Here is a 24,415-nt window from a genome sequence, read left to right on the forward strand (position 1 = left end):
AGTCTGTGATAGCGAGGATTTAAAAACAACCACATCCCAGAAGCTGCATTTCCACACAGTGATATGAGCTTTGAATTACAGGAAATGATTTTTAACAGCAAACATAGGATTGGTCTATATCTAAATGATTACTTGCAGATGAGGGGAGATTGTCGTCTACCCATGTCATAACCCTCTTTTGTTTGGGATATTTTGTGTTTCCCATGTATTGTGTGAAACGTACAATAAAAACACCAAAGTGGAGGTGGAGCAAATTGCTGGATGATGTGTGGTTCAGATTTAGCCAACCACTATAATTTATTTTGGGGTTGTCCAAAACGTTTGTCATTTTGGTCTGACATTCATGAATGTCTGGAGCATATATTTCAAACTACTTCCCCATTTGATATATGCTCACTGTACTTTGGCATCATGGCATTGCATTCCCAATCATTATTGATCAGAGAGAAAAAAGCTATTTCAAGGAAGTGGTTACAATCCAACTACAATCTGAAAAATGTAAAAAGATGTGGTCGAAATGCAAAAGATATATAAAAGTAAGGAAGCCTGAATTGTTTTGAGTATCTCTGGCCTTAGGTACCAGAATATTAAGTATTGTGATGACTGAAAATTGTTGTGAGTCAAATTTCATGGAAAATGAGGTAGTGTGTCATCTGTTGTTTAGTTTTTCTAAGTTTATCTGTAAATGAAAGGGAGTATAATAGAATAAGAGGATATACTTTGATGTAACTGTCCTGAAAGGACTTTGTTGCTCCTCCCTGGAAAAAAAAAAAAAAATAATAATAATAATAATAATAATAATAATAATAATAACAAAGTGGCAACCCTTATACAAAAAAATTATGACACAATCAGGGCAAAGGTAGACCAGCAACTTCTTCTGCAAAGTTAAAACTCAAAGTTGACATAAAAAATACTAATGTTACAGAAGGATCTAGACTGAGATAGAGCTTTTTGTTACAGAGAAAGAGGGTTGTTTTGTTTTGGCATCAAAAATATTTAAAAACAAAAAAGTGTTTAAATTTTTTTATCAATCAAGAGAGAGGTAGAACAGCAACTTCTGTGCTCTGCTTTGATCCAAAGAAAAATTAAAGCCTATTTCCTTTTAGAAATAATGATCGAGATCCACACCGATCTAGGCAGGAAGATGTCAGCATCACATTAACATTTTTTAAAATGGGGTAGAGGTAGACCAGCACCTGTTTTCTGTGAGACAGAGTAGAGACAGTGTCTTTATTCAACCAAGATGGAAAATTGCATTTGTTACAAAGAAGAGGAATGCACCCCAAACGTATGTTACACCACTTCCTTCTCACACACAGGACTACATTCAGAAAAAAAGGAGTTGCTGGTCTTCCGCTACCTCATTTTTTAATATGTACACCTTTTCATGTGCTTTTACTGGTCAGTGAGGATCCTAACATCTGAGGAATAAAAAAGTGCTTGATCGATCCATCAGCCTTGATCCCTCTATCATCCAGGGCTGGGGAATAGCAACCACCCCTGTGTTTTTCCTTGAAATGTTAAATCAATCTTTCTTTGACAAAAAAGGACTCAGATGCATGCCATGTGAGGCAGGAAAATGTCACAGCATCACAGAAACACTAATAGAGGCAGAGGTTAATCAGCAGCGCATGTGTTCTCGGAGGAACTGCGAATGTGTGGAAAGTGGTGTGACCAATTTTTGTGGTTAATAAACCTCTACTTGGTAGGGACTCTTTCTGAAACTCTTAGAATAGCAGCCTGAGCCTGTCAGGGAGAAAACTTTAGGTGGACACACATTGAGTCAAAAAAACAAGTCAAAAATGTGCCCTTCCTCTTAGTTAGTAAGATCCCCACAAAAATATTGTAAACATAGAGTCAAGTGTAGCAATATTGAACAGAAACTTAGAGCACAACAGATGTATAACCAAAAAAAAATCAATAATACTCTGAAACTATTTATTTTAACATTAGCTAAAGAGAAATAAATAGTTAGCTGTTAATCCAAGATTCAGGGGAAAGGGGACACAAAAACAAACTATAGTGTCAGTATCTGTCTTTAACTGTGTGTTGTGTATTTATCAGCTTCATTAGCCACTGTGAACTGAAGGCAAAGTGAAGTAGTTTCAATAAAAAATGAATGTCTGGACAAAAGGCAGCTGGGTGCAGCTTCAGACAGCAGCTGGATGCACATACAGTCGCTCCTCTGTGCACAGCAGCTGACGGTCCCGTCTGTCACACCCTGGGACTGATACATGACAAACACTTTCACCCTGCAGAAAAAAGTCTGCTTTTTCAGAGTCAACACGCTCTCAGTCTGTGGTTTTCTGCTGCTTACACAACACTGACAGAGTCTGTTACACTAATGTTACTCAGCACAATGTGATAATAGATAAAGAGATGATTATTTCAGGTTTGAAAATAAAAAAAAAAAGCTGGTGACACAAAACCGGTAATCTAATATCTTAAGATCATCTTGAACTATGAGTAATAAAAAAATGAATGGAGCGTGCTATACAAAAACAAGCTATTCAGACTAATTTAATTTTTTTTTAAAAATCAAATCAGGTTATAAACAAGTTTCAGCATCTAAGGTTTTTAGTATGTTCACAAGGTTTCTGCTTTGTGCAGACCCATAAGAAAGTCTCTTACCCGCACAGGTTAGGTTAGGTTAGGTTAGGTTAGGTTAGGTTAGGTTAGGTTAGGTTAGGTTAGGTTAGGCTAGGTTAGGTTAGGTTAGGCTAGGCTAGGCTAGGTTAGGTTAGGTTAGGTTAGGTTAGGTTAGGCTAGGTTAGGCTAGGTTAGGTTAGGTTAGGTTAGGTTAGGTTAGGTTAGGTAAGGTAAGGTTAAGTCAGGTTAGGTTAGGTGAGGTTACGTTGGGTTGGGTTAGGTTAGGTTAGGTCGGGTAAGGTTAAGTTAAGTTAGGTAAAGATAGATTAAGTAAGGTTGGGTTAGGTTGGGTTAGGTAAAGTAAGTTTGGGTTAGGTTAGGGTAAGTTAGGTTTGGTTAAAATAGGTTAGGTTAGGTTAGGTTAGGATAGATTAGGTAAGTTTTGGTTAGGTTAGGTTAGGTTAAGATAGGTAAATTTTGGTTAGGTCAGGTTAGGTAAGGTTAAGTTAGGTTAGGTTGGGTTAGGTCGGGTTAGGGTAAGTTAGGTTGGGTTGGGTTAGGACAGGTAAGTTAAGGTCAAGTTAGGTTGGGTTAGGTAAAGTAAGTTTGGGTTAGGTTAAGTTAGGTTTGGTTAAAATAGGTTAGGTTAGGTTAGGGTAGGGTAGGTTAGGTTAGGTTAGGTTAGGTTAGGTTAGGTTAGGTTAGGTTAGGTTAGGTTAAGTAAGTTTAGGTTAGGTTAGGTTAGGTTAGGTTAGGTTAGGTTAGGTTAGGTTAGGTTATTTGTACCCATAGGTTCATATCTTTTGCAGCAAGATGATGATGACATCCACTTTATTTCATCACTTAACAGCACAGACACATGGAAATCATGGTAAAAACCCAGATATTTCAATGTAAATTTCCAAGACAAAATTAAACATGTAATTTACAGATTATTAACTAAAAGTTGAATAGGTTGATCTGAAGAGGCTAACTGAGAGAAATTGAAGATGGAGAACAGTTTTATGAGAATGAAACATGTGAAGGTTAAGAGTGGGATGATTGTGTCAGTGCATGCCTCTGAGGCGTCTGTCTGCAAAAACATAAAAAGTCAAATACCAAACCAATGCCAGAGCCTCCTACGTCTCAGAGTCAAGAGGATAGACACAAGCTGGGGGGGGATTCTTAGATCTTTCCTTAAACTCATCCAACTACACAGAAGCCAGTGGAGAGTTTCTCAAAACAGCGCCCGTCTGCAGATGGTGGGAAACACACCCTAAGTTGATACATAGGGGATGGATAATGTGTTCCTAATTTTGGGAAATCATCCTGCATAGAACAAGACGATTTTTTAGTTTGACAGATGTCCCGCTTAACACTGAAAGCAAGTTTCAGTGAAACAAAACTGCACAACCAAAAAAAAACAACAACAAAAAAAAGCCTGATTCTGACAGCACTGATGGTATTTCCTGGCAGAGTTTTTGGACATCTGACATCTAAAACTTGGCTACACTACGTGGCTAATGTCCCCATCTGCACTAAACTGTAGCCCAGCTTGCATGTTGTTTCTCCAGACAGTTTCTCATTGAAGGGGCCAAACTGTGCAGCATCTGTTGTGGCTAATATAATTATTGGTTACTCAGTCATTCATACACCCCCATTTCAAAATTACTGAAATATCCCTTAAATACTGAAATATACCTAAATAAATATAATTTATATATGATCATATGTGTAATTTTCTTTATATTCAGCATTTCTATGCAAGACTATTTCTGAGAATTTTCTTCACAGTTCGTTTTTCTTTTTTTAACATTTATAGTATGAACACCAGAAAATGTTGGTGACACGGTTGACAAATAATCAAAGCGCACCATGAACAGGCAATCATTTTGATTAAATATTGATGAGGAGAAGCTAAAATGTGCCACACTTCCTTCATGGTTCCCACCAAAAAGGATGGGACCTCAGCTGATTTAAGTCATGTGACTTTGGAGCTAACCATCGCTGACTTATAAGCCTTTTTCATAGGTAACACAGTTGAAGCTGTTTTCTCCAGCACACAAAAAATGAATTATTTTTTCCATTTCAATTATTAAAATAGTTTTTTAAAAAAACTTTGTCATGTTTATTATTATGAACAATTAATACTGAAAATAATATTCATAAACATGTTTTCTAGTGTTAATTTTGAAGAGCTTGACTTTTGAGAGATCATACAGCACAAAACTGCAAATTCCAACACATGATTTGTATTTTTAGGTCAATAAATTATATTAAAAAAACCTGTTCACTTCCTGTATCAATAGAAGTGAAATATCACCCCATATGATCTACTGTAAATTGGTCATTGCTTGAAACTAATACTTTGTAAAAGTGATAAGTATATCCCACAGACATAAAATGTACCCCTAATTATAGAATCACTCAAATAAGTGTAATCAAATGGTAAGTACAAATTGAGGAAAAATGAATAAAGAAAAGCATGAAGCCATCCAGCAAGCCACGTCTACATGAGGTAACTTTTTTCTTGCCAATGTGCTTTTTAACCCTCCAATTTTTAAAGAAAAAGTGCAGCTGTTCCACCTCTTACTGATTTGATTTCTGCACTTTAGTGATTAATTATTGCACATCTCCATAATTAGGTGCTTTCCAAAACAATAGATGACTCATACCAATAACATTAGATCATGGGTTTATCACTAAAAAGGCGAGGTGTGGCCAGCTCTTGCCCCACTCATGGTGCGTTCATGAAAACTCGAAAAAGGAGCTTAGACTTTTAAAAATGAACTAAATGTCTGTCTTAATGGTATAAAAAAGTTTGGTGGAGAAAGGAAAAGGTACAGCAGCTGCAGGGGACATATAGCTGTTACGCCCTTTCACTGTGTACTGACTGTATCATCGTAGACAAAGTAGAGACTGTTTCTTTAAGGTTAATCCGGGTAACTGCTACAAAACTACGGGAGCAGGGAAGCTAAAAAAAAAAAAAAAAAGAACTGAGGATTCACTGTTTATTTCACTATACAGCCGATGTATAGTGTGGGTAATGCCTGCGCTTTAAATTGAGGAGCAGCAGGGTGTACACACAGCGTCCTGCAGCTGGAGGAAGAGTGTCAGTAAGGCGGTGTCTGAGTGATTGTTAGAGGGAGGAGGAAAATACACAGAGAGGCTTTGTGGTGTCCAGAACAAAGAGCTGTTATCACTCGGCTGTCGTCGTTTCACGGGGTTAGAGTGAACCAGAACGGATAACAACTCCTGCTGGAAGTTTAACGGATTCCTTCACCTTCATAATTTAAACCCTCACCTGCTGTGAGACGACATGACGCGCTGCCTCTGGGTGCTGCTGCTCTGCCTGGGAATTTTTCACGTCGGTGAGTGGACTACGACTTCACATCTGGACTCTGAAAGCAACCACAAGCATGTTAAATTTAGACTTAACTCTAAAATAACATTAGTTAATGTAGTTTAACATTTCCCCGTTTTATAAAGCATATGTAAGGCGTTAGAAATCATGTATTTATCAGTTAAATTTGAGTGCGTATACGCATACGCACTACAAAAAATCCTGAACAAAACACGCGATTTTAAGTAAAATAAAACCGGAGTTAACTTCTTCTTTTTTTTTTAAATGGACAGATAAATAATCCCACCTTCTTATGAAAACTATAATGTGTATTTATGAGATACTTCAATATTACAAATATAGCTGTCAGTAGAAAGTATTCACCTTCAGCTAACATGTCACTTTATTTGCATTGTATTTCCAGCAATGAATAAATTCTCAAAAAAAAAAACTACTTGCCGGTGGATTATGACATATTTAGGATATTTTGGGGGGAAATTTCGGGGGGAATTTGCCATCTGAAAATATCAGTATAAAAAGTGGAAAAATGAAATATTAATATGCAGTGTTAGAGGCTAATTTGACAGAATAATAAGCTAACATTTCTGGACATTAAAAAAATTAAGATAACCAAAACTAAGACCTGATCTTGGACTCAAGTCTTACCCCAACATTTTAAGGAAACCCCCTTTTTTTGCATGTGGACTAACTCGGTGTATCTATCAAAATTCCCCTGAAAGTGTGCAGTTTTGTGCTACAACAACTTCTTGTCCTTGAGAGATAATGACAGGGACCCAACAAAACAACTTTATTCTCATAATATTGTGACTTACCTTTTTGGTTAGGCTGTTTCTGGGTGACAAACAAACTCAGATTAAAAGACAGTGTAGTCACAGAGCCACACAAAGTTTTTTGAAAGCTTAAAAAAAACTGCATCACTGACCTGTGTAAAGCTAAATGTCTGTAAGCTAGGTTAGCAACTATACAGCTATAGCCTGTAAGCTGTTATTTTTAACAAATTGTCAGAGCTGATGCCTGATTTGGTCTTTCAAATAAAGAATTACTTAAATACTTTTTCTATCACATAATGTAAAGTGACAAAAAAATCAAAAACTTCTGTTAGCTTCTGTTCAAGCAAAGGCTAGCTATAGCTTTCTCAAAAAGCTAGCTTTTTCCAGAGATATTGTAGTCAGTCAGATTCAAGAGGTCTTTTTGGGTGTTTGTAGGATTTTTTATGCCAATATTGCGTCCAAATATGAACATTTTAACAGATTTTATTTCAGGTCTGAAGAGGAAATTTCTAGAACACCTTAAAAATTCTAATTTCTGTCACTGTTATATTTTGTGATCTTGAGCTTTCAACAGTATCTTCATCTTACTCATCTTCCTCAGGTTCTGCACTCCGCTGCTATAAGTGTGCAGATTACACGGGACGCTGTGAGAATGTGGAGGAGTGCACGTACCAAGACTCCTGTATATCTCTGAGTGAAAGAGGTCAGTCACTAACAATTATCATTTCTGAAATGTTGAGAAGAACAGCTACCTGAGATGCTTTCAGTCAACTGTTGCTGAAAGGATAAAGCAGTAACATGTGTGACAGTTGAAATTCAGAGCACAGATTAAATGATTTAAAGTAATAAAATCATAGACTGTATATAGAATGGACAGCATGTATGGCTTTGAAGCCAAAATACCCCCCTCACAGGTGCCACCATTGCAGCAATAATATTTTTTTTTTCTTTTGAGAGTCTAATCACTTCCTGACTCTACCTCTCGACGTACTTTACAACCCCCGGAAAAAATACACAAGAACGGCATCTGACAATCATCATTAAATGTTACGTAAAACCTTGTTTTTAACCCCGCATAACTAATAAAAATGAAACTTTTCAGAAAAAAGAGGACTTGAATACATGACAGCCAAATGATATCTTCAAATCACCACAACAATCGGACCTAAGAAACATTTCTACGAGGTGTATTAATTTTTTAAAGTTTGACCACAGCCCATCTGGAATAGCTGGAAAGACAGATTTTTTTTTAACCTATACTGCAACCAGCTACCAGGGGGAGCAGTTTTTGTGGAGACCTCATTTCGAGCCGAGCAAGCGGATGTCCATTTTTTTTACAGTCTATGAATAAAATAGGAAGCGAATTCTCATACCCTTTTTGATAGCAGAGGGCGCTAATTAATATTTTACCAGTGATTGTGAGAGATTTTGGTCTTGTGTGCTGTGCTGTCATCATGTAGTTGCTTTCTGATAAAAACAAAAATTTTACATCACTCATTATTTGCTGTTATGTACTTGCTCTCTTTTAGGTTATCAAATAAATTTATCACTGTCTGCCAGACTTAAGTTTGCCATTTGTTATTGAGTAACTAAAAGACAATCTCTCTCTTGAGTTAATATTACCAACAAAACATGTTGAAGGTCTGCTTCCTCTTTTCTGCATTGGAAATTTTTCCTTTACCCATAAATATCCATGGGCTACATTATATTTATATAATGTATACTTAAAAAAATGTAACTGTTTAAAAATAAATGATTTTTATTTATTTTTAATGATCAAAACACAGAAACATTCCATTAGGAGACAATAATAAGCAGTTTTTTCCTCTTTCTGGGTGTAGATGCTCCCTGCAATGGGAATTCAGACTCTCTTTAAAGATCCAGATTATTTAACAAGTTTCAACAAGCAAGAAATGATCTCATGATCTCATGACAAGTATCCTATAATTAGGTGGCCTATTTAAGCTGCAGGATATGACTCTCTTCCTCTGCTTTGCCAATGCCAGTGCCGCCCTGCACCAGTGCTGAGCTCAAACTCCAGCCCCAGCATGCACCTGTACGCTCCTACAATCACTATATTTCCACCCCTTTAAACAGCATTGTATTGTAGAAACTAATTTCTCTTTGTTGAAAGGAAATAAAAGGGAATTTGACTTAAATTAAACCAAGAAAAATCTCATGACATTCACGTAGCCAACAATAAGCCAACTCTAAGAGCCAGGTTGTTGTGAGCAACACATCACTGGATGTTCCCACCTCAGGGTAGATATTTGCTGCTCCAGTGCTGAGTCTCTGCAGTGAAGTCAGGAGAAGTAAAATCAGAACATGAAAAAACTCAGTTACTAAAAGTTAATTTTAAAAATGTAACACCAGTTATTAACATTCAACAGAATAGAGGATACTTTTTTTCAGTGTTCATCATCCTTTCAGCTTCTGTAACTTTAACATCTAGAGGAAGTACATTTTGTGTCCTTTCAAAATAAAATAGTTTGGAAGTAAAACAGAAAATAGAAATGTGGCACCAAAAATTAAGCATCAAAATGAAGTCATCAAATCTCCCAGGCTTATTTTAGGAGTAATCATTTAATAACAGTGTCTTTTCCCAGATGGTTTAAGGATTTACCTGTAATTTTTCTTTGTGTGGTTGTCAATTATGTGTCCAGGTGGGAAAACTATCCGTCAGTGTATCAGGTACACAGACTGTGACAACTCCCGTCTCTCTCAGATGTTCCCTGCCATCGAAGGCTTCACGTACCGCTGCTGCAGCAGCAACCTCTGCAACTCCAGCAATGCTGTTACCACGGCAACGTCCATGCTGGCCTTGATGGTGTCCTTGCTGACCAGCTGGTGGTGCTTGGCCTGAAAGGAACCATTAACTACAGGAGATTACTATTTCTGTTAACATGAACTAAACCAAGAGGTTATCAGAATTGTTGTTGGCCCTTACAGGTTCTCAGGTCTCATGTATCAAAGAATGACTTTTTTCACATAGTCCACTAATTTTCAATTTCATACTTTTCACATACTTTTAACAATAAAAAACAAGAAAACAAGTCAAACTTTGGTTTTGTGGTGTTTTAGTGTGAAGTTTACATTTTCTTTGATTTATAACACTCTTATAAGTTTTGTTTTCTTACATTTTTTTTAACCTCACTTTAGCTCTTATAAAATTCTTTTACTGCTATCAATCTTTCATTTTGAGCGAAAGTGAAATCTTGGCTAGGAGAGAAGTGACGATTATAGAAGTCTCAGAAAATGTTTGTCTTTCTGAGCTGATTTATTTCCCTCAGTAAACATTTTGTCTACAAATTTATGGTCTCAATCTTAAGTTTCAACCCTGCTTTAGTACAGAATGATATAAATATAGTAAGTTAAGGTCCCATTTAGAGTCATTTGGCCATTTGTCCTGGCAGCAGTTACCTCAATTTTTAAGAGGCTCTGCACCACTTCTTTTTTCCTTAGTTTTGGCTGTTTGGTCTGTACTAAATTACTTTCTGTGCTTCAAATTAACTTTTGTTTACTAAAATTTAACCTTTTAAGACCCAGCGTCCACATATGTGGATGTTACATTTCTGCCTCTCAGACCCATGATAGTTAATTTTCTTAAACTTTTACCTATTGGCCGCATTTAGGGACACTGCCCATGTCATCTTTTGGTGAAATCACAACATTAAACCCATTTTAGTGATAAAAAAAAAAACATATTCAAGTTCAATAACACTAATAACAAACACCTAATAGAGAACTCATAACACAAAAAATCAAACGTCCTGTACAAAGACCAAGTTTAGTTATTATACATATTGGGTCTTACTTATCTTGGGTCTTAAGAGGTTAAAAAAGGCAGATGAGATAAATAAAATGAAGAGTGTATTCTCATTATAACCAGCTCTAGATCTGGAAAGGCCACCCTTAAATAAAGAAGTTTAATAATTTCTCCTATGTATGGATCTCTGCCAGAACAGCTCAAAAAGATGATATCTTGATTTTAAGTAAGCGGTGATGAGGAGAGGTGAACTTATCCAAAACTTTAACTGCTTTCAACACAGAGTGCTGTGACAAAAAAAATAGACACTGCAAGAGACAAAATACAAAAAAATAGATTTATTTAACATAGATAACACTTTACAGTGACTGTAATACAGGATGATTATTTTCTAAATGCTCCAATGGACTCAAATAAATACGGGTGTTCGTATGATTCAGTTGACAATAAAACACGAGGCTTTACATGACTTTTGTACAGTATAATAATTCTGTAAACTCTGGGTTTTATGAGGCTGGGGTTTGATTTGTGGTAGAAGGCAAAGGAAGGTTTTTATTACAAAGTGAACTGTGTCTCAAACTGAAAAATAAATCTGAGCAGATTTAAAATCCTAATCACTAAAATCTGCTGGTATGCATCCTAACAAGCACACAGTTAAGTTGGTGGTGAAAAAATCCAAAACTACATATTGCTGACATCCTTGTTGAACACCTTGGCTTGTCTTCTTTATCTGTAGCCAGTGGTTTTCAAGGTGCAGGATTCAATACCTGCTTAGAAATGATCTCTCATAAGCACAGGGACGGAGAAAGATAACTTCTTTAACTTTAGCTTAGCCTTACCTAAGCTCAGTGATGTGATGAAGCTCTGTTCTTACGCTTTTCATAAAACTCTCACTATAACTTCAGTTTAGTTGATTCCCTTTAAATAAAATGGTATTTTCCATATACGACCCAGTAAAAGAGGAGTGTTTCCTGTTTTCATTCGCTCATCTCTCCCAGTACATCCTCTTCAATCTGTCGTCCAATCACCTCCAGCTGCACCTTCTTCTTCTGTCCTTTCTGCTCCACCTCTGGCTTCTCTGTTTGGGCGTACCAAGGCTGAGGGGCGGAGCTATCGCAGGTCCGGCCTCCTCTGCGGAAGCCCCCCCTGCCAGCTCGGACCAGTCCCCAGCCCTGCAGGCTGCCATCAGAGCTTCCCTCCTGAACCCCTCTGGTCTGGTCCAGCTCCTTCGCACTGAGGGACGGCATCCTGACAGGAACTGTGTTTCCGAACTTGGAGTAGTCGACGCAGTAACGCCCATCCTCTTCTGTTATGATGGAGACAAAGCGCCTCCCCCACAGGATCTCCTCAGGGGTGTAGGAGGTTCGAGCCTGCATGGTGATCCCTGTGGTTTCAACCACACCTTAGAAAAAAAGAAAACATTCCAGTCACATTAGACATTCTGTCTACACTAGTCTTAATTTAGGTAGATTTCTTTGTTTTCTGTCTTGTTGCAAAAGTTTCTGTAGTTTAGAAAAAAAACGCTCTCAGGATCTTTCCACAAAAGTTTCCCTATATTTTGTTTAAGTTTCTCTGAACCCCAAGAAAGTTGGTTAAAGGGGTGAAAAGGTTTTTCCAGGATTTTGCAAAAGTTCTCCTTTTAGTCCTGTGGTGATGAAACATTTTAAGGAAGCAGAAGCCCAGGGCGCACGCACCAAACACCCCCTCCCTGCTCGTCAGCCGGTTTCCTCTGCACTCAGACGGGGCCATATTTTACTTCGCCAAAAACGCAAATAAACGGACTCCCGCCGAATAAATCAGATATCGGTCTGCATTCACGCTTTATTTAGAGAATTTTCAGCGTGTTACTTTCACACAAAAACACCACTAAAGAAGGCTCTAGTTCTCATCGTGTCTCTTCGTCGCATTTGTTTATATCTGGCACGCCGCACGCAGACTGTTACACTAAGCGGCGAGCGCCTTGTAGCCAGCTGTGGCTCTGCAGTGGAGGTAGCGCCGTTTTACAACATGATGAGAACTAGAGCCTTATTTAGCGGTGTTTTTGTGTGAAAGTAACGCGCTGAAAATTCTCTAAATAAAGCGTGAATGCAGATCGATATCAGATTTTTTCGGTGGGAGTCTGTTTATTTGTGAATTGGGTCATGTAAAATATGGCCCCGTCTGAGTGCAGAGGAAACCTGCAGAGGAGCAGGGAGGGGGTGTTTGGTGCGTGCACCCTGGGCTTCTGCTGCACAAAATCACTGCTGTAGGGGTAATTTCTGCCCTAAACCTTGTGATAGGACCCAACTTGTTCCATCCCGGAGTATCACTTTAAGCAAAGCATTAAAAGTTTATACAGTATGAACTACTTGGTGAGAATACTGCATTATTTGGTCATTTTAAGTTTCCTTTCTGTTCCAGTAATCCAAACTGAATCCTGCCCCCTCCTGGATTAAATTTTATCATAATCCTGCTCTCATCAGATTGCTTTTAAATACCCAGGCCCTCCTCTGCAGGGTTCCTGACCTTCCAGGACGACAATGATCTCGAGGTCTTCTGTGGCCAGTGATTGTGCAGAAAGCTCATACAGAGGACTCCCCCTCTCCATGGTGTGGCTGATGATCAGAGGAGAAACCAGGAAGATGCCGTTACTCCTCAGAGGATTCTCCACCTGGATGTCCAGCTGACACACTGGGATCACTTCGCCCTCCGCTGTCACCGTCCGCCGAATGACCTGGAGGGAGATCAAAGAGTGTTAGCATCAGTGTCATTAAACAGCCTCAGATTTATGGAGCTAATGGACTTTGTCTTTGAGCATTTGGTTGACAGTTACAGATAAATATGTAAACCCTCCTGACCTGCAGCTGGATGGTGGCAGAGATGATCATACTCTTCCTCAGGTCTCCCACTCTGAACATGAAAGTCGGGCGCCCGTTTCGAGGAGCGATGACAGCATTTCTAGAGAAGATGAGTGTCTCTGCTCTTCGGTTTGCCTGCGCTGTCTTCATGAACACACAGCCAAGCATCACAGCGTTTATTATCAACCCCACGATGTTCTGGACGATTAACACGGTGATCGCCAGAGGACACTCCTCCGTCACCATCCGTCCCCCAAACCCGATGGTCACCTGCAGCAGACACAGCGCTCACAGCCAATGAAACCACAAAAAGCAGAACCTGGATCCCTACAGGAGACTAACTCACCTGGACTTCAATGGAAAATAAAAAAGCTGAGGTGAAAGAGTGGATGGCGGTGACGCAGGGGACAGGGCCTGGTTCGCCGTTAGGGTCTCGGGGCTCCAGGTCACCATGAGCGAAAGCCAGGAGCCACCAGATCATAGCGAAGAGCATCCAGGAGCAGAGGAAGGCTGAGGTGAAGATGAGGAAGGAGTGCTGCCACTTTAAGTCCACCATGGTGGTGAAAACATCCTGCAGGAAGCGACCCTGACACCAACGAAGAAGAGCAAAGTTAGTCTAGAAAAGCTTGAGCAAAGTGTCAGTTTATCCGCATCTTTGATTTTACACCCTGCATGAACATCTTTCATAATCCTGAGCACAGGCAGAAATATTTTGGCTCCAGCTGCAAATCTTCATGGTCGACTGAATTTTCAGGTCGAGGACAAAAATGAAAAGAGCGTAACATGAAACCCAGAGACAGGTGTGTTGTGTGTGGTTGGTGTACCTGCTCTCTGATGTTCTTGTGGGCCACGTTACAGGATCCAGTCTTTGTGATGAAGCGGGCTCTCTGGAGTCTTGAGCGGCTCCGGTTCCGTTGATTTTGGTCCTCTGCCAGACGGGTCAGCAGGAAACCATCTGGTAGGAGACCTTTCCTGGCTAACATGATGCTGCACACACACACAGACACTTTGTGAGATTAAATTTGATTTACTGCAACATGAATGCCAAAAATGCTGCTACAGGGTTTTTTTTGTTTTGTTTTTTGTATTTTTATGACAGGCACAATTCAATTGTGAAAATTGTGAAATTGAAAGGTTACGTATAAGATGCTCAAACAGAGTAGGTGTATGTAAATACAATCCCTTACTACAATAGTTAATGGTAAACTTTTGATGTAAGCAACCAATAAATAATATTTTCTTTATCTTCAAAGCTTTTCTGACCAACGGATGTAGCAGGACATCAACACTCAATACGCATCACCAGTGCATCATGTCTGTGCCTATTGTTGGGTATTTTGGCTTCACTTCTTACAATAAGGACGATAGAGGCATGTCATCCATATTTTACAGACAGTCACTATGCAAGTCTAGTAAACTTGTGGCAACTAAAACAAATATTGGATGTTTTCTCTAATATACTGAGCTTGGGGTATGGTTTTGCTTGAGCTAAAAACGTATTTTGAGATAGGATTTCTACATTGTGGTGTTTCTGCTGAATCTTTCGAGGCTGCTACAAGTGCATCTAATGGAAAGCTCTCTTTCTGTTAGCAAACATCAATGTAATTATATTCTATCATCTAAAACGCGGAAATGATGACACTGAGGATATTTTCAAAATAATAATATCGTTGAGAGTCTTTTATTACACATTTAGATAAACAACCAGAAACATCGCTGTTTTAATATCTGCGTTGTTTACTCAGAGCTGTCAACATCAGCTGCATCCTTGGATACACAGGCGATAACTCCCTCAGCCCGTGTGTGTAAACACAGGTGATAAACGGACATTTTACCTGTTCAGGTGGAAACACCTCAGCTCCGAAAATAATCCAATATTTTTGTTGTAGCAGATGAGTTTATTTATGCCGACGTGATCCAAAACACGGCCTCCATCGATTACCCATCAGCTCCTTCAAATAACAGCAGCGCCGGAGTCAACGTGCAGCAGGTGTAAATGTATAACTTCCGGTCATTACTTTCAAAATAAAATATAGGAATCGAAGGTGCTCAAATCAGGGGGGAAAAAATCCTTAAAAAAAAAAAAAAAAAAAAAAAAGGAAGAAGAACTCTCGAGTAAAAAGTACAGAGAAAAAAATATAAAAGTACAGGATATAAATTATCACACAAAGACAGGCATTCTGCAACAATCTTAAATTTTGTGTGCTATTGAGTCATTATCAATCCAATGCAACATAAAAGACAAATGTGTAATTTAAAAACTGATATAAAGGAAAGATCACTAAAAAACGATCCAAGAAATAAACAAACCTTTCAAAGCTAGAGCTTATCCTACAAACCATATCTTAGCATTTTATGTTGCTAACTTTCTTTTACTTTGAAATAACTCTCTCTTTTCCTTTATGATTTACTACGGATGCTGAGCTTGATTGCGCTGCTGCTGGATGCTGAGCAGGTTCAACATGCAGTGGCTTCATACTACCAACAGAGGGCGATAAAGTACAGTTTAATTTTCCTGTACGTGGAACTGTTTTTCAAAAGACTGTTACAAAAAAAAAAAAAATCAAGGGAAGATATTTTATAAAATCTACACGTTTTGTTCTAATAGTTAATGTTTATTTCTGGTCAGTAGGATATTATATACCTATTTTTCCCACACGTCTTAAGTAAAACAAATGAAAACTTCATGAATTGCTTGAGAAACAAATACATGATGAGGTAGCTGAATAAAAGTTACTTCAAATTAGAGAAAAATAGTTAAAACTATTCATTAAAACATACTTTTACAATAATGGTATTTTTGTTTTGTGCTATTTTTGCTACAATAATAGTTCCATATAAATTTGACTCACCCTCAAGGCAGCTTGTAAAAATGAATCAGCCTGTAGATGGCAGAAAAGTATTAGGGGTGTTTTAAGACTGCTGAGTTTCTTTAGAAGAAGAAAAAGAGCGCGTTCTCTTCCGGTCACATACGGTGTTTCGGCTGAAAGTGTGACCCTATTTCCCTGCGACTGTAAACCGAATGTGTCCCTCACAGTAAATAGGTTTTTATCACAAATATGCCTGATGAGCATATTCTCACATTACGAAACAGAAAATAACGAGTATGGATTTTGTTCCCGTGTTTTAGCCGCTGGTTCCCGCGATAACCACTGACCGTTGGTCGTCGGATATCAGGGTCGCCCGTTTGAACGAAACACCAGACGTTTTGGATGTTTGGATTTTTCTTATGGAGGATACAAGACAACCGCGAGAAATGGAGAACACGTACAAAAGTAATGTTATTTAGAGATTGTTTAAGCTTAAATTTAAACACTTGACATTTTATTCACACGCAGACTCACAGCTATACTGAGGATATATCTGTGACGCTGCTGTTGTGGCTCGTAAATGGAGAAGCTATACATGCAGGCACTGCAGTTCGTAGTTTTACAGTTAAACGTTAATATTCACTGTAATGACACTTGGAAGATTTTGACCGTCTAAGACACATATATGATGACAGTTATCAGAGGATAAAACATTTAATTCCGCTAGGGACAGGTGGATGTTAGTTTGCGTAAAGAACTGAATAATAACACTCTTTAACAATGTTTTGATAACATTTTCAAGTCCTGCATTCAAAGCTTTATCTACTGAGAATACCATCTTTTATGACTTTTATTACAGTATACGTTTTTAAGGTTATTTCTTTCTGACATTTTTCTTATAAACTCCAGCAAAATAAAGTTTTAAGTTTTCTTTCAACACCCTGTACTCTTCATTTGTACAGATTTTGAAAATACCTGAAAGGAACCTTTGTATGTCATGTTTTTGTTTTGCCTCTAGCATGTCTCATTTTATTTTTCTCCCTGTTTTGCACCTGTTTAATGATGGATGATGATGAATGTGTTTCCACAGTGACAGACAGAGAAACCAAACTGATGATACAGCTTCGAGCTACAAATGAAGCCATCTTCACCGGCAGGAGACACTCAGCCATGAGAGGCTGGAGGTCAGCACTCCACTAACACACACACTCATGCATAAAAAATAAAATATGTAGAAAGTATATACAGTGAGTGATAGAATAAGTGAGTGATAGTTTAACAGAGTGATTCAGAGTGACTGAACTTTGGTGTCTCATGCAGGGCAATCCGGAGAGAGATGGGGCTCCAGGGGGTGATGTCAGCCAGGCAGCTGAAGAAGAAGTGGGACAACTTGAAGGAGAGATACAGGGTGAGTCCAGATCAACAGATCAGGGTGTACTGAGGAGCCAAAGGAGAAACACTCAATGATTGTTTGACAAAAAAATGTCTGTTTTCTTCTTGGGCACCTTCATACCCATTTATAGCTTTATTAAACAATTTAATTTTGGTTTGTCATCAGCAGGGAGGAAGAAGCTGTTTTCTAACATGATTTTAAAAAGTTGTTTTCTAACATTGAGATTTTGAGCAGCACTCAGTCTCATCCTTGAGTTTCTCCAACATGTTTACCTCACCAACCAACACTATGTCAATGTTTAGAATTGAGAAACAACATTTTAATACTTTTTTTAAAAGAAGAAAAAGCATAATACCACCCATTTTAGGCTGAACTTAAGTTCAACTTGAGACCTACAGGTGCGAGGTATTGTTTACATTTGTATTCAGCATTATTTTTAAGTAGTTTCTGTCCTTTAGTTGAATCTTTGATGACATATTTCTGCTCTTGTATGTAGAGCCCGATATGGGATTTTTGGGCCGATGCCGATACCGATACTGGGGGCAAAAAAAGGCCGATAACCAATATATCGGCCAATATCTGATATATCGGCTGATATATATAATAAATTCATTGATAAACACAGGATATATACTGTATAAAATCACAAACCATTATAATACCCATATGATTCAAGACAGAGACAGAACACTATTTAATTAAAACGAGGAACTTAAATGATAAAACTGTCAACATAAGAACTGTAGTGTAAACCAATGATAAATAAGAACAAGCTGTAAACTAAATGATAAGCAAAGAAGTCAAACTGTAAACACAGTAAGTATAAAAGAAAATAAAAATGTAAACACACAATGAGCAACTTACATGTAATTAAAACACCGTACTATAGTCTTACATTAGATAATGGTGGACGTGTGAATTAACAGTACCATTTATCTCTGTTTATCTCACAAAAAAGCAACTAACATGTGAAAACGTCGTTCTATAGTCTTACATTAGATAATGGTGGACTGAGGGGGCAGGCACTAGGGCAGTGTGCAGCCCAACACACAGACACACAGAAACAGGAGTGACAGAATCTCGGTGGAGCAAAATTTTTTATAATCGGCTACATTTTGGCCAATGTTGGTTAATCGGTGACAGGCATAATCGGCCCAATTAATCAGCCTGACCGATTAATCTGTCGAAGTCTACTTGTATGTATTCATTGAAAAACAGAAACAGAAAAGTGAGTCTGTGCTCCGTGTTCCTTGTTGCATTGTGATACTTATAAGAATAAGAGGTGTCATACTTCTCCACACCATTAGATGGCTCCTGTCCTGTAAATGAACTTTCAAATTGCCTTTGTTGGATAAAAGTGAAGTTTTTACTCAGAAACTTAATAGATTGTGTCCTATTTTTTTTTTACAGACAGTGAAGAACCCTCCAGAGGGCATGGAGAACCAGACCCAGCCCAGCTCATGGCGCTGGTTCAAGCTGATGGATGAAGCCATGACGGGCCGTCTGGCTGGGACAGCCAACATTGTGCAGCCCATCATCCAGGATGATGATGAGGAGAACGCTGGCGGCGCCACGCCTCCGCTCATCATAGGAGCACCTTTTTCTGAAATGGCACCTCTGGAGGATGATGTGGACACACTCGGGGATGTCTTGGAACTGAGCGGCATTGAAACACACCAGAAAAATGAAAGTGAGACAGGGAACAGTACAAAGATTCCTCCAGCCCCAGGAGAGACAGCACAGATGATAAACCCTCAGCACAAACCGCTGAGTCAGCCTGGGATGAACAACCAGCCTGCTGTGATCTACGCCACTTTACTGCCAGATTATGTCATAGAGACGAGCAAGACGCCTGCAGCCACCTCCAAAGACAAGGTCAGGGAGGTGGGGGAGGCAGACAGGAAGCTGGTGGAGCTGCAGAGAGAGAGGCAGGCTCTGGAGCAAGAGCAGGCCGAGTTCGACAAAGAGCTCATCGCTCTGGAGAGAGACCGGGAGCTCCTGAGGAGGGACATGACCTCGCTGGAGAAAGACAGAACCAGTCTGGACAGAGAACGAGCTGCTATAGAGAGGGACAGAGCTGCTCTAGAAAGAGACCAAGCACTTTTGGAGAGAGACCGCATGGTTCTGGATCGGGACCGGGCGTTTCTGGACAGGGACAGAGCGTTTCTAGAGAGAGACCGCGTGTTTGTAGAAAGAGCCCGAGAGGATTTAGAAAGAGAAAGAGCTCTGTGGAGGAGGGAGAGGGACGGACATCCTGTTGAGATGACAGAAAAAGAAGTGGTGCTTCAGACCAGGTTCTACCAGAGTCTGAACGCTGCAGATCCAGATCCTGAGCAGCAGGAAACCAGACAGAGACTGGTGTCTTTATTCCAGAGGTTGGTTGAAAAGCTGTGAGGGAAAGACTGGGTGAAAAACCTCAGCTTCATCAACACAGCGTGACTTTTGGTGTGGAGCGAAAGAGGAAGATTCAAAGTTTTGGTTTCTTAATCTTCCTCTGGATCTGAACACCTGCTCTGTGACATCCTGTAAACTCTCATCATGAATGTAGGAACTTTCTATAACTGAGTTATAGAAGCATCACAATGTTCTCACTGATTCTGTTCCCAATAAAGTTACTGCCGGGAAAGGAGCAGAGCTGATTTATTGATACTGAAATGATGCTCCTGCTACCTTTATGTGAAAGCTGCCAGGGATCTGATTGGTCAGACAATCTGTGCCTAAAAATATGCACAAAGAAAACGTGACCTATTTCTTTATTCAGTGTCTTCATTTGGAGGCAGAGTGAAGGATACAAGCACAACCTCACCAACTTCCAAGGTCCAGAAAGGTAAAAAAAGTCAGGTCAAAATTCCAGCAGTGCTTGTAGTGTATGAAATTCTAGACCTAGATATTTTTAGTCGCAACCTCTGATCTAAGAATATGAGAAAATGTGGTAGTGCTAAAATCTGCTGTTTCTCCAGTGTCTGCTTGAGGCTGGCTCCGGAAGTACTGGAAGTCACATACGCACCAAGCCAAGAAAAAACTGTTACAGCCTAGTTCAAAAATCATCCCCTGTCTGGATTGCTAATTTTACTGTCCCCTCACACTGTACAGGGGGTAATTTTTTTTCTAATTCAATAGTTAAGAAGATATTAAGATTGTGAGCTCACCCATTCAGAGGCACAGCTCAGCTCACGTGACTGACAGCGCCCTATAGCTTCAAGCCCCTGCCACTTCCAATATGGCGGCTATAGCTGATCTGCTTCAAAAGTCTGTTTCAGAAACAGACGGGTGACGTCAGGGAGACTACGTCCATTAATTTTACAGTTAATGGACCTATCTCCTTTTAAATTTCACATGGGGCTTTAAACGATATTTTCTAAAAGTGTCCTGGTGAAGACAGGTGTCACAAAGCACGCAAACATTACACCTGAAGGAAGACATTTGTTAGATTTTTAAGAAAATACATGCTCTACTGTACAAAATCAACTTTTATAAAAGCCTCATAAATTGCAACAAAACTTTTTTTTGATAAAATATTTTAACATTTAATTTAATTTAATCAATGAAATTAAATCCAAACTGATTAATCTAGCAGATTAAAAACATAAAACCGTTATAAGAGTATGAGATTTAACTACAACTGCACTTAAAACCCACATTGTCATCATGTATCTTTTTTCAATGCTAAGCGCAAAAACAAAATAATGGCTGTGCAAGTATTAAGGTGACAGACTTAAGGTGAAAGCTCTTTTAAATGCTTCGGGTAAATAAACAAAAGAGAAACCAACTCACAGCCTCTTGTGGAGCATTAATTAATATTCATTGATTAAGTTTTCTTTATAATCTGTGGAAATCAGAAACCCATTCATATATTTTTCATATGTGTCTTACTATGGGGAGCAGCTGCTGAAGGAAAAAGATCCTTAAAAAGTCATCAGAGCGGTTCAGAAAAACTCATTTATTTACCATGTTTTCAACTTCCTCACAGTAAATACAGATCATTTCACAAGTTTAGAAATCAACCAAATAATTTATAACAGACATTTTTGTTCAACCCTTTGTAGCTTTTGTTGCAGTCTTTAAGCACTCTCTGTTTGTGTCTGATACTTGAATTGCAAACTGCAAAAGAACACCCACAGAAGAAGAAGTTTTGTGTACATTCACTAAAAAACTGACAGTGAGCAACAGAACGATGCAGAAGAACACTTCTCAGCTCTTTAACCAGGAGGTCAGCTAGAACAGCATGGACTGCAGGGACTTACGGACTGTAGCCATCTCCTGCTGTTGCTGTAGAAACATCGGCTCATGTTAGTCATAAATGAATCTATAAGACTTGTGTTTTTTCCAATATATTCTACGACTCTGCTCACCGTGTCCATGAGGATCTTTTTCTGCAGGGTGGCCATCTCTTTCTTCAGCTCTTGTTGCGCTCCCTGCAGGAAAGCATTGTGGCTCTTCTCCATCTCCTCCATATTCTAGAGAAAATGCAGAATGGACTTTAATTACTGGATTTTCTTTTCTGTATTCCACATTTTAGGAAGACTATCTAAGGCAGTTTGAGACCTGCATCAGATTTTAAACTGCTGAAAAAATTGATCATTTGTCACTGAAGGAGTCACAGAAAACAACATCATGTATGGAGACATGTTTCAAAGGCCTTACCTTCACAAACTGCTCGTACAGCTGTCTGACAGTCTTCAGCTTCTGGTTCTGCACCACTCGAGCCTGCTGCAGGATCTTCTGCTGCTGTCTGAACAGATTCTAGACAGAAGAAACACTGATAGTGACCTTACTAATATAATAATAAAAATAGACACTTTACATTTCATCCATCTCGAAGTGCTAGAGTGCAAAAGACAATTAGACTTTATTTTTCCAAAGTTGCTTTTCCACATGTGCTTTGGATGTTTTTTACACAACCTGTCGTGCCTTGATCTTCCAAATTTCCACCAATGACTCAATTTCATCATCCCTGCCTGTGGGTTTGTGGTGAATTTTCTAAAATATTTTCTGCTGTGTTGTCATTTTAGCTAACCCTGACTTCTTGTGGACATTTTATCAAGGCAAGTCTGGAACAAGTTTGGTAAAAACTCTGGCTATTTCACATATGCAGCTCACCCTGGACACTATCAGAAGTTAGTCTTATTAGCTTAAGAGACGAACTTCCACACAAAACCAAATGTAAGAAGATTGTATCAATCTCAACAAACGTTGAATTTCTCCTCCTGCTCCTCGGCTCGCTGGGCTTCAGTCTCCCACTGCTGCAGAGCGGTGGATACCTGCTGGGAGTACTGCTGAGTCATCTTCTGTCTGAACACAAACACAAACATTTTAAACAAAGCTGATTCGAAGTTTCAAATCACTTACTTCAGTAAATGTAGGAGGATCACCAAGTGGAAAGACAGACTGAAGAAAGAATTTTTGCAAAATGAAGTGCAATATGATTGTACTTTAATTTCACCATTACTAAAATGTTGTAGAAGGTGGAGATGGAACGCCTTTATAAATCTTTTAATAGTAGCAAGTAATTTGTTGATGCCCTCCTTTGATCACCTTCGTTTCAGATTGCGCTGCTAAACTTTTCTTACCTTTCTCATTACATTCTTTTGAATTAACTTGTACTCAATCTGAGACCGGAGAAAGAAACGTCAGCAGGCCGTCTCTGAGGAAATCTAACCTCTGGGTGTGGTAGGTGTTCCACAGTTGCTCCAGTTTGTGCTGGCTTCCCTTCATGTAGTTCTTCGTCAGAGACTCAAGACGTTTTTTCTTGGCCTGCATCACTTTACTGATATCAGCTGGAATCAAACACAAACATCCTGCATGTTATAGCTGACTATGTGTTGCTAAATGTGAATATTGCATATCATCTGATAATTTCCATGTTAAAAGGGAACCTTGTGTCCCAGTCTCAGACCAGGAGGACAGAGGTGGCTACAACCTACTTGAAAACCTTCCTTGAGAGAAACTGGGCTTATCACTTTTACTTCTAATACTGCTTAATATATCTATTGTTATTCCGTCATAATCAGTATGATGTTATGATATCAAACAACAAATGACTATCAAAAGTAAAGTGTAGTAACTTGTAATCTGAACTAAATTTCAAAGAGTCTGACTTTTCTGTATCTATCAGCACAGTACATGGGCACCAGGACCAAAAAAAAAAAGATCACATATTCAAAGCTTACTTACCTCCAAATCTCTCCAACATAGATTGGACCTCATTACTGAAAGCGTTGAAAAGAAAACACCAAATAATGAATAGAAAAAATCATCTTATTTTCTCTGGCAAAAGCAGATTTGTGACTGAAAGATATTAATAAGAAATACCCAACACCACATGATGCTCCCTCTTCTTCAAAGTCAGTTGCAGGTCTCTTCTTTGCTATCTTCTCTCCTACTATTGGGGTTTCATCTTATATAAGAAAATTAAGACATATTAAAGTTTGATTTCTTTATTTAAACTCTTAGAAAGGCGAAAACCACGTTATGCTAACGTTAGCTTGACTTACCTCCTCTAACTTCATCCTCTGAACCACTCATCTCTTTCTTTTCATCTCCATTAAAATCAAAAACTGTATCTAATTTCTCCTCAGGCTGCTTTTTCTTCATTTGTTTTCTTGCTGATGCCATTCTTCCAACCAAGTCTACTCAAACAGATTAAATGAAAAGTATTTCCTTTTGACTTTAATTTACAGGGCAGCACACACAAGGCTAATGCTCCACAGCTAGCTGCTAACAGACGAAGTTGAATTAACAATCGCTTAAACAAAGGACAGGAACTAATTCACTCGACGAATTATCGGTCAAATAAGGGAAAATAGTCTCAATTCTTCAACTTGGCACGCTTCAAAGAAGCTAAACTCAACTAAATTTGTCAAATCACCCACAGCAGAGCTAATTAAACTATGCTAGCGCCGTC

General features: G+C 38.8%; 4 protein-coding genes across 4 annotated transcripts; 2 read left to right on the forward strand and 2 right to left on the reverse strand.

Annotated features, from left to right (window-relative positions):
- The first annotated feature begins 5,542 nt into the window (after positions 1-5,542).
- cd59b (CD59 molecule (CD59 blood group) b) lies at positions 5,543-9,770 on the forward strand. Its single transcript, XM_074677859.1, has 3 exons — positions 5,543-5,942; positions 7,307-7,408; positions 9,369-9,770. The coding sequence occupies exons 1-3, from the start codon at positions 5,891-5,893 to the stop codon at positions 9,566-9,568; spliced, it is 354 nt and encodes a 117-aa protein (XP_074533960.1). The 5' UTR covers positions 5,543-5,890; the 3' UTR covers positions 9,569-9,770.
- A 1,024-nt stretch (positions 9,771-10,794) lies between these two features.
- On the reverse strand, positions 10,795-15,302 carry kcnj11l (potassium inwardly rectifying channel subfamily J member 11, like). The gene is made up of 6 exons (XM_074677858.1): positions 15,144-15,302; positions 14,133-14,295; positions 13,655-13,894; positions 13,309-13,578; positions 12,977-13,184; positions 10,795-11,873 (listed from the first exon to the last, which is right to left on the reverse strand). The coding sequence occupies exons 2-6, from the start codon at positions 14,289-14,291 to the stop codon at positions 11,449-11,451; spliced, it is 1,302 nt and encodes a 433-aa protein (XP_074533959.1). The 5' UTR covers positions 14,292-14,295; positions 15,144-15,302; the 3' UTR covers positions 10,795-11,448.
- Positions 15,303-16,277: 975 nt separating this feature from the next.
- LOC141797114 (uncharacterized) lies at positions 16,278-21,231 on the forward strand. Its single transcript, XM_074678541.1, has 4 exons — positions 16,278-16,583; positions 17,209-17,302; positions 17,439-17,526; positions 18,922-21,231. The coding sequence occupies exons 1-4, from the start codon at positions 16,538-16,540 to the stop codon at positions 19,903-19,905; spliced, it is 1,212 nt and encodes a 403-aa protein (XP_074534642.1). The 5' UTR covers positions 16,278-16,537; the 3' UTR covers positions 19,906-21,231.
- Positions 21,232-21,476: 245 nt separating this feature from the next.
- Positions 21,477-24,180, reverse strand: sycp3 (synaptonemal complex protein 3). The gene is made up of 8 exons (XM_074678542.1): positions 24,006-24,180; positions 23,824-23,908; positions 23,686-23,720; positions 23,171-23,288; positions 22,704-22,803; positions 22,156-22,254; positions 21,864-21,968; positions 21,477-21,780 (listed from the first exon to the last, which is right to left on the reverse strand). The coding sequence occupies exons 1-8, from the start codon at positions 24,124-24,126 to the stop codon at positions 21,727-21,729; spliced, it is 717 nt and encodes a 238-aa protein (XP_074534643.1). The 5' UTR covers positions 24,127-24,180; the 3' UTR covers positions 21,477-21,726.
- Positions 24,181-24,415: the final 235 nt, after the last annotated feature.

Source organism: Halichoeres trimaculatus, unplaced genomic scaffold, assembly GCF_033239565.1.
Source record: "Halichoeres trimaculatus isolate MK-OKI-2021-1 unplaced genomic scaffold, fHalTri1.1 fHalTri1_scaffold_10, whole genome shotgun sequence".
Lineage (NCBI taxonomy): Eukaryota > Metazoa > Chordata > Actinopteri > Labriformes > Labridae > Halichoeres > Halichoeres trimaculatus.

Excerpts from the sequence above, each read along its gene's own strand:
- cd59b (XM_074677859.1), top strand. The coding sequence starts at position 5,891 with ATGACGCGCTGCCTCTGGGTGCTGCTGCTCTGCCTGGGAATTTTTCAC. Across the intron at positions 5,943-7,306 it reads CCTGGGAATTTTTCACGTCG|GTTCTGCACTCCGCTGCTAT; the intron begins GTGAGTGGACTA and ends CATCTTCCTCAG. Across the intron at positions 7,409-9,368 it reads TATATCTCTGAGTGAAAGAG|GTGGGAAAACTATCCGTCAG; the intron begins GTCAGTCACTAA and ends TTATGTGTCCAG.
- kcnj11l (XM_074677858.1), bottom strand. The coding sequence starts at position 14,291 with ATGTTAGCCAGGAAAGGTCTCCTACCAGATGGTTTCCTGCTGACCCGT. Across the intron at positions 13,895-14,132 it reads ACAAGAACATCAGAGAGCAG|GGTCGCTTCCTGCAGGATGT; the intron begins GTACACCAACCA and ends CGTTGGTGTCAG. Across the intron at positions 11,874-12,976 it reads GATCATTGTCGTCCTGGAAG|GTGTGGTTGAAACCACAGGG; the intron begins GTCAGGAACCCT and ends TTTTTTTCTAAG.
- LOC141797114 (XM_074678541.1), top strand. The coding sequence starts at position 16,538 with ATGGAGGATACAAGACAACCGCGAGAAATGGAGAACACGTACAAAA. Across the intron at positions 17,303-17,438 it reads TCAGCCATGAGAGGCTGGAG|GGCAATCCGGAGAGAGATGG; the intron begins GTCAGCACTCCA and ends TGTCTCATGCAG. Across the intron at positions 17,527-18,921 it reads ACTTGAAGGAGAGATACAGG|ACAGTGAAGAACCCTCCAGA; the intron begins GTGAGTCCAGAT and ends TTTTTTTTACAG.
- sycp3 (XM_074678542.1), bottom strand. The coding sequence starts at position 24,126 with ATGGCATCAGCAAGAAAACAAATGAAGAAAAAGCAGCCTGAGGAGAAA. Across the intron at positions 23,721-23,823 it reads GGAGCATCATGTGGTGTTGG|TAATGAGGTCCAATCTATGT; the intron begins GTATTTCTTATT and ends CAACGCTTTCAG. Across the intron at positions 22,804-23,170 it reads AACACCTACCACACCCAGAG|ACAGAAGATGACTCAGCAGT; the intron begins GTTAGATTTCCT and ends GTTTGTGTTCAG.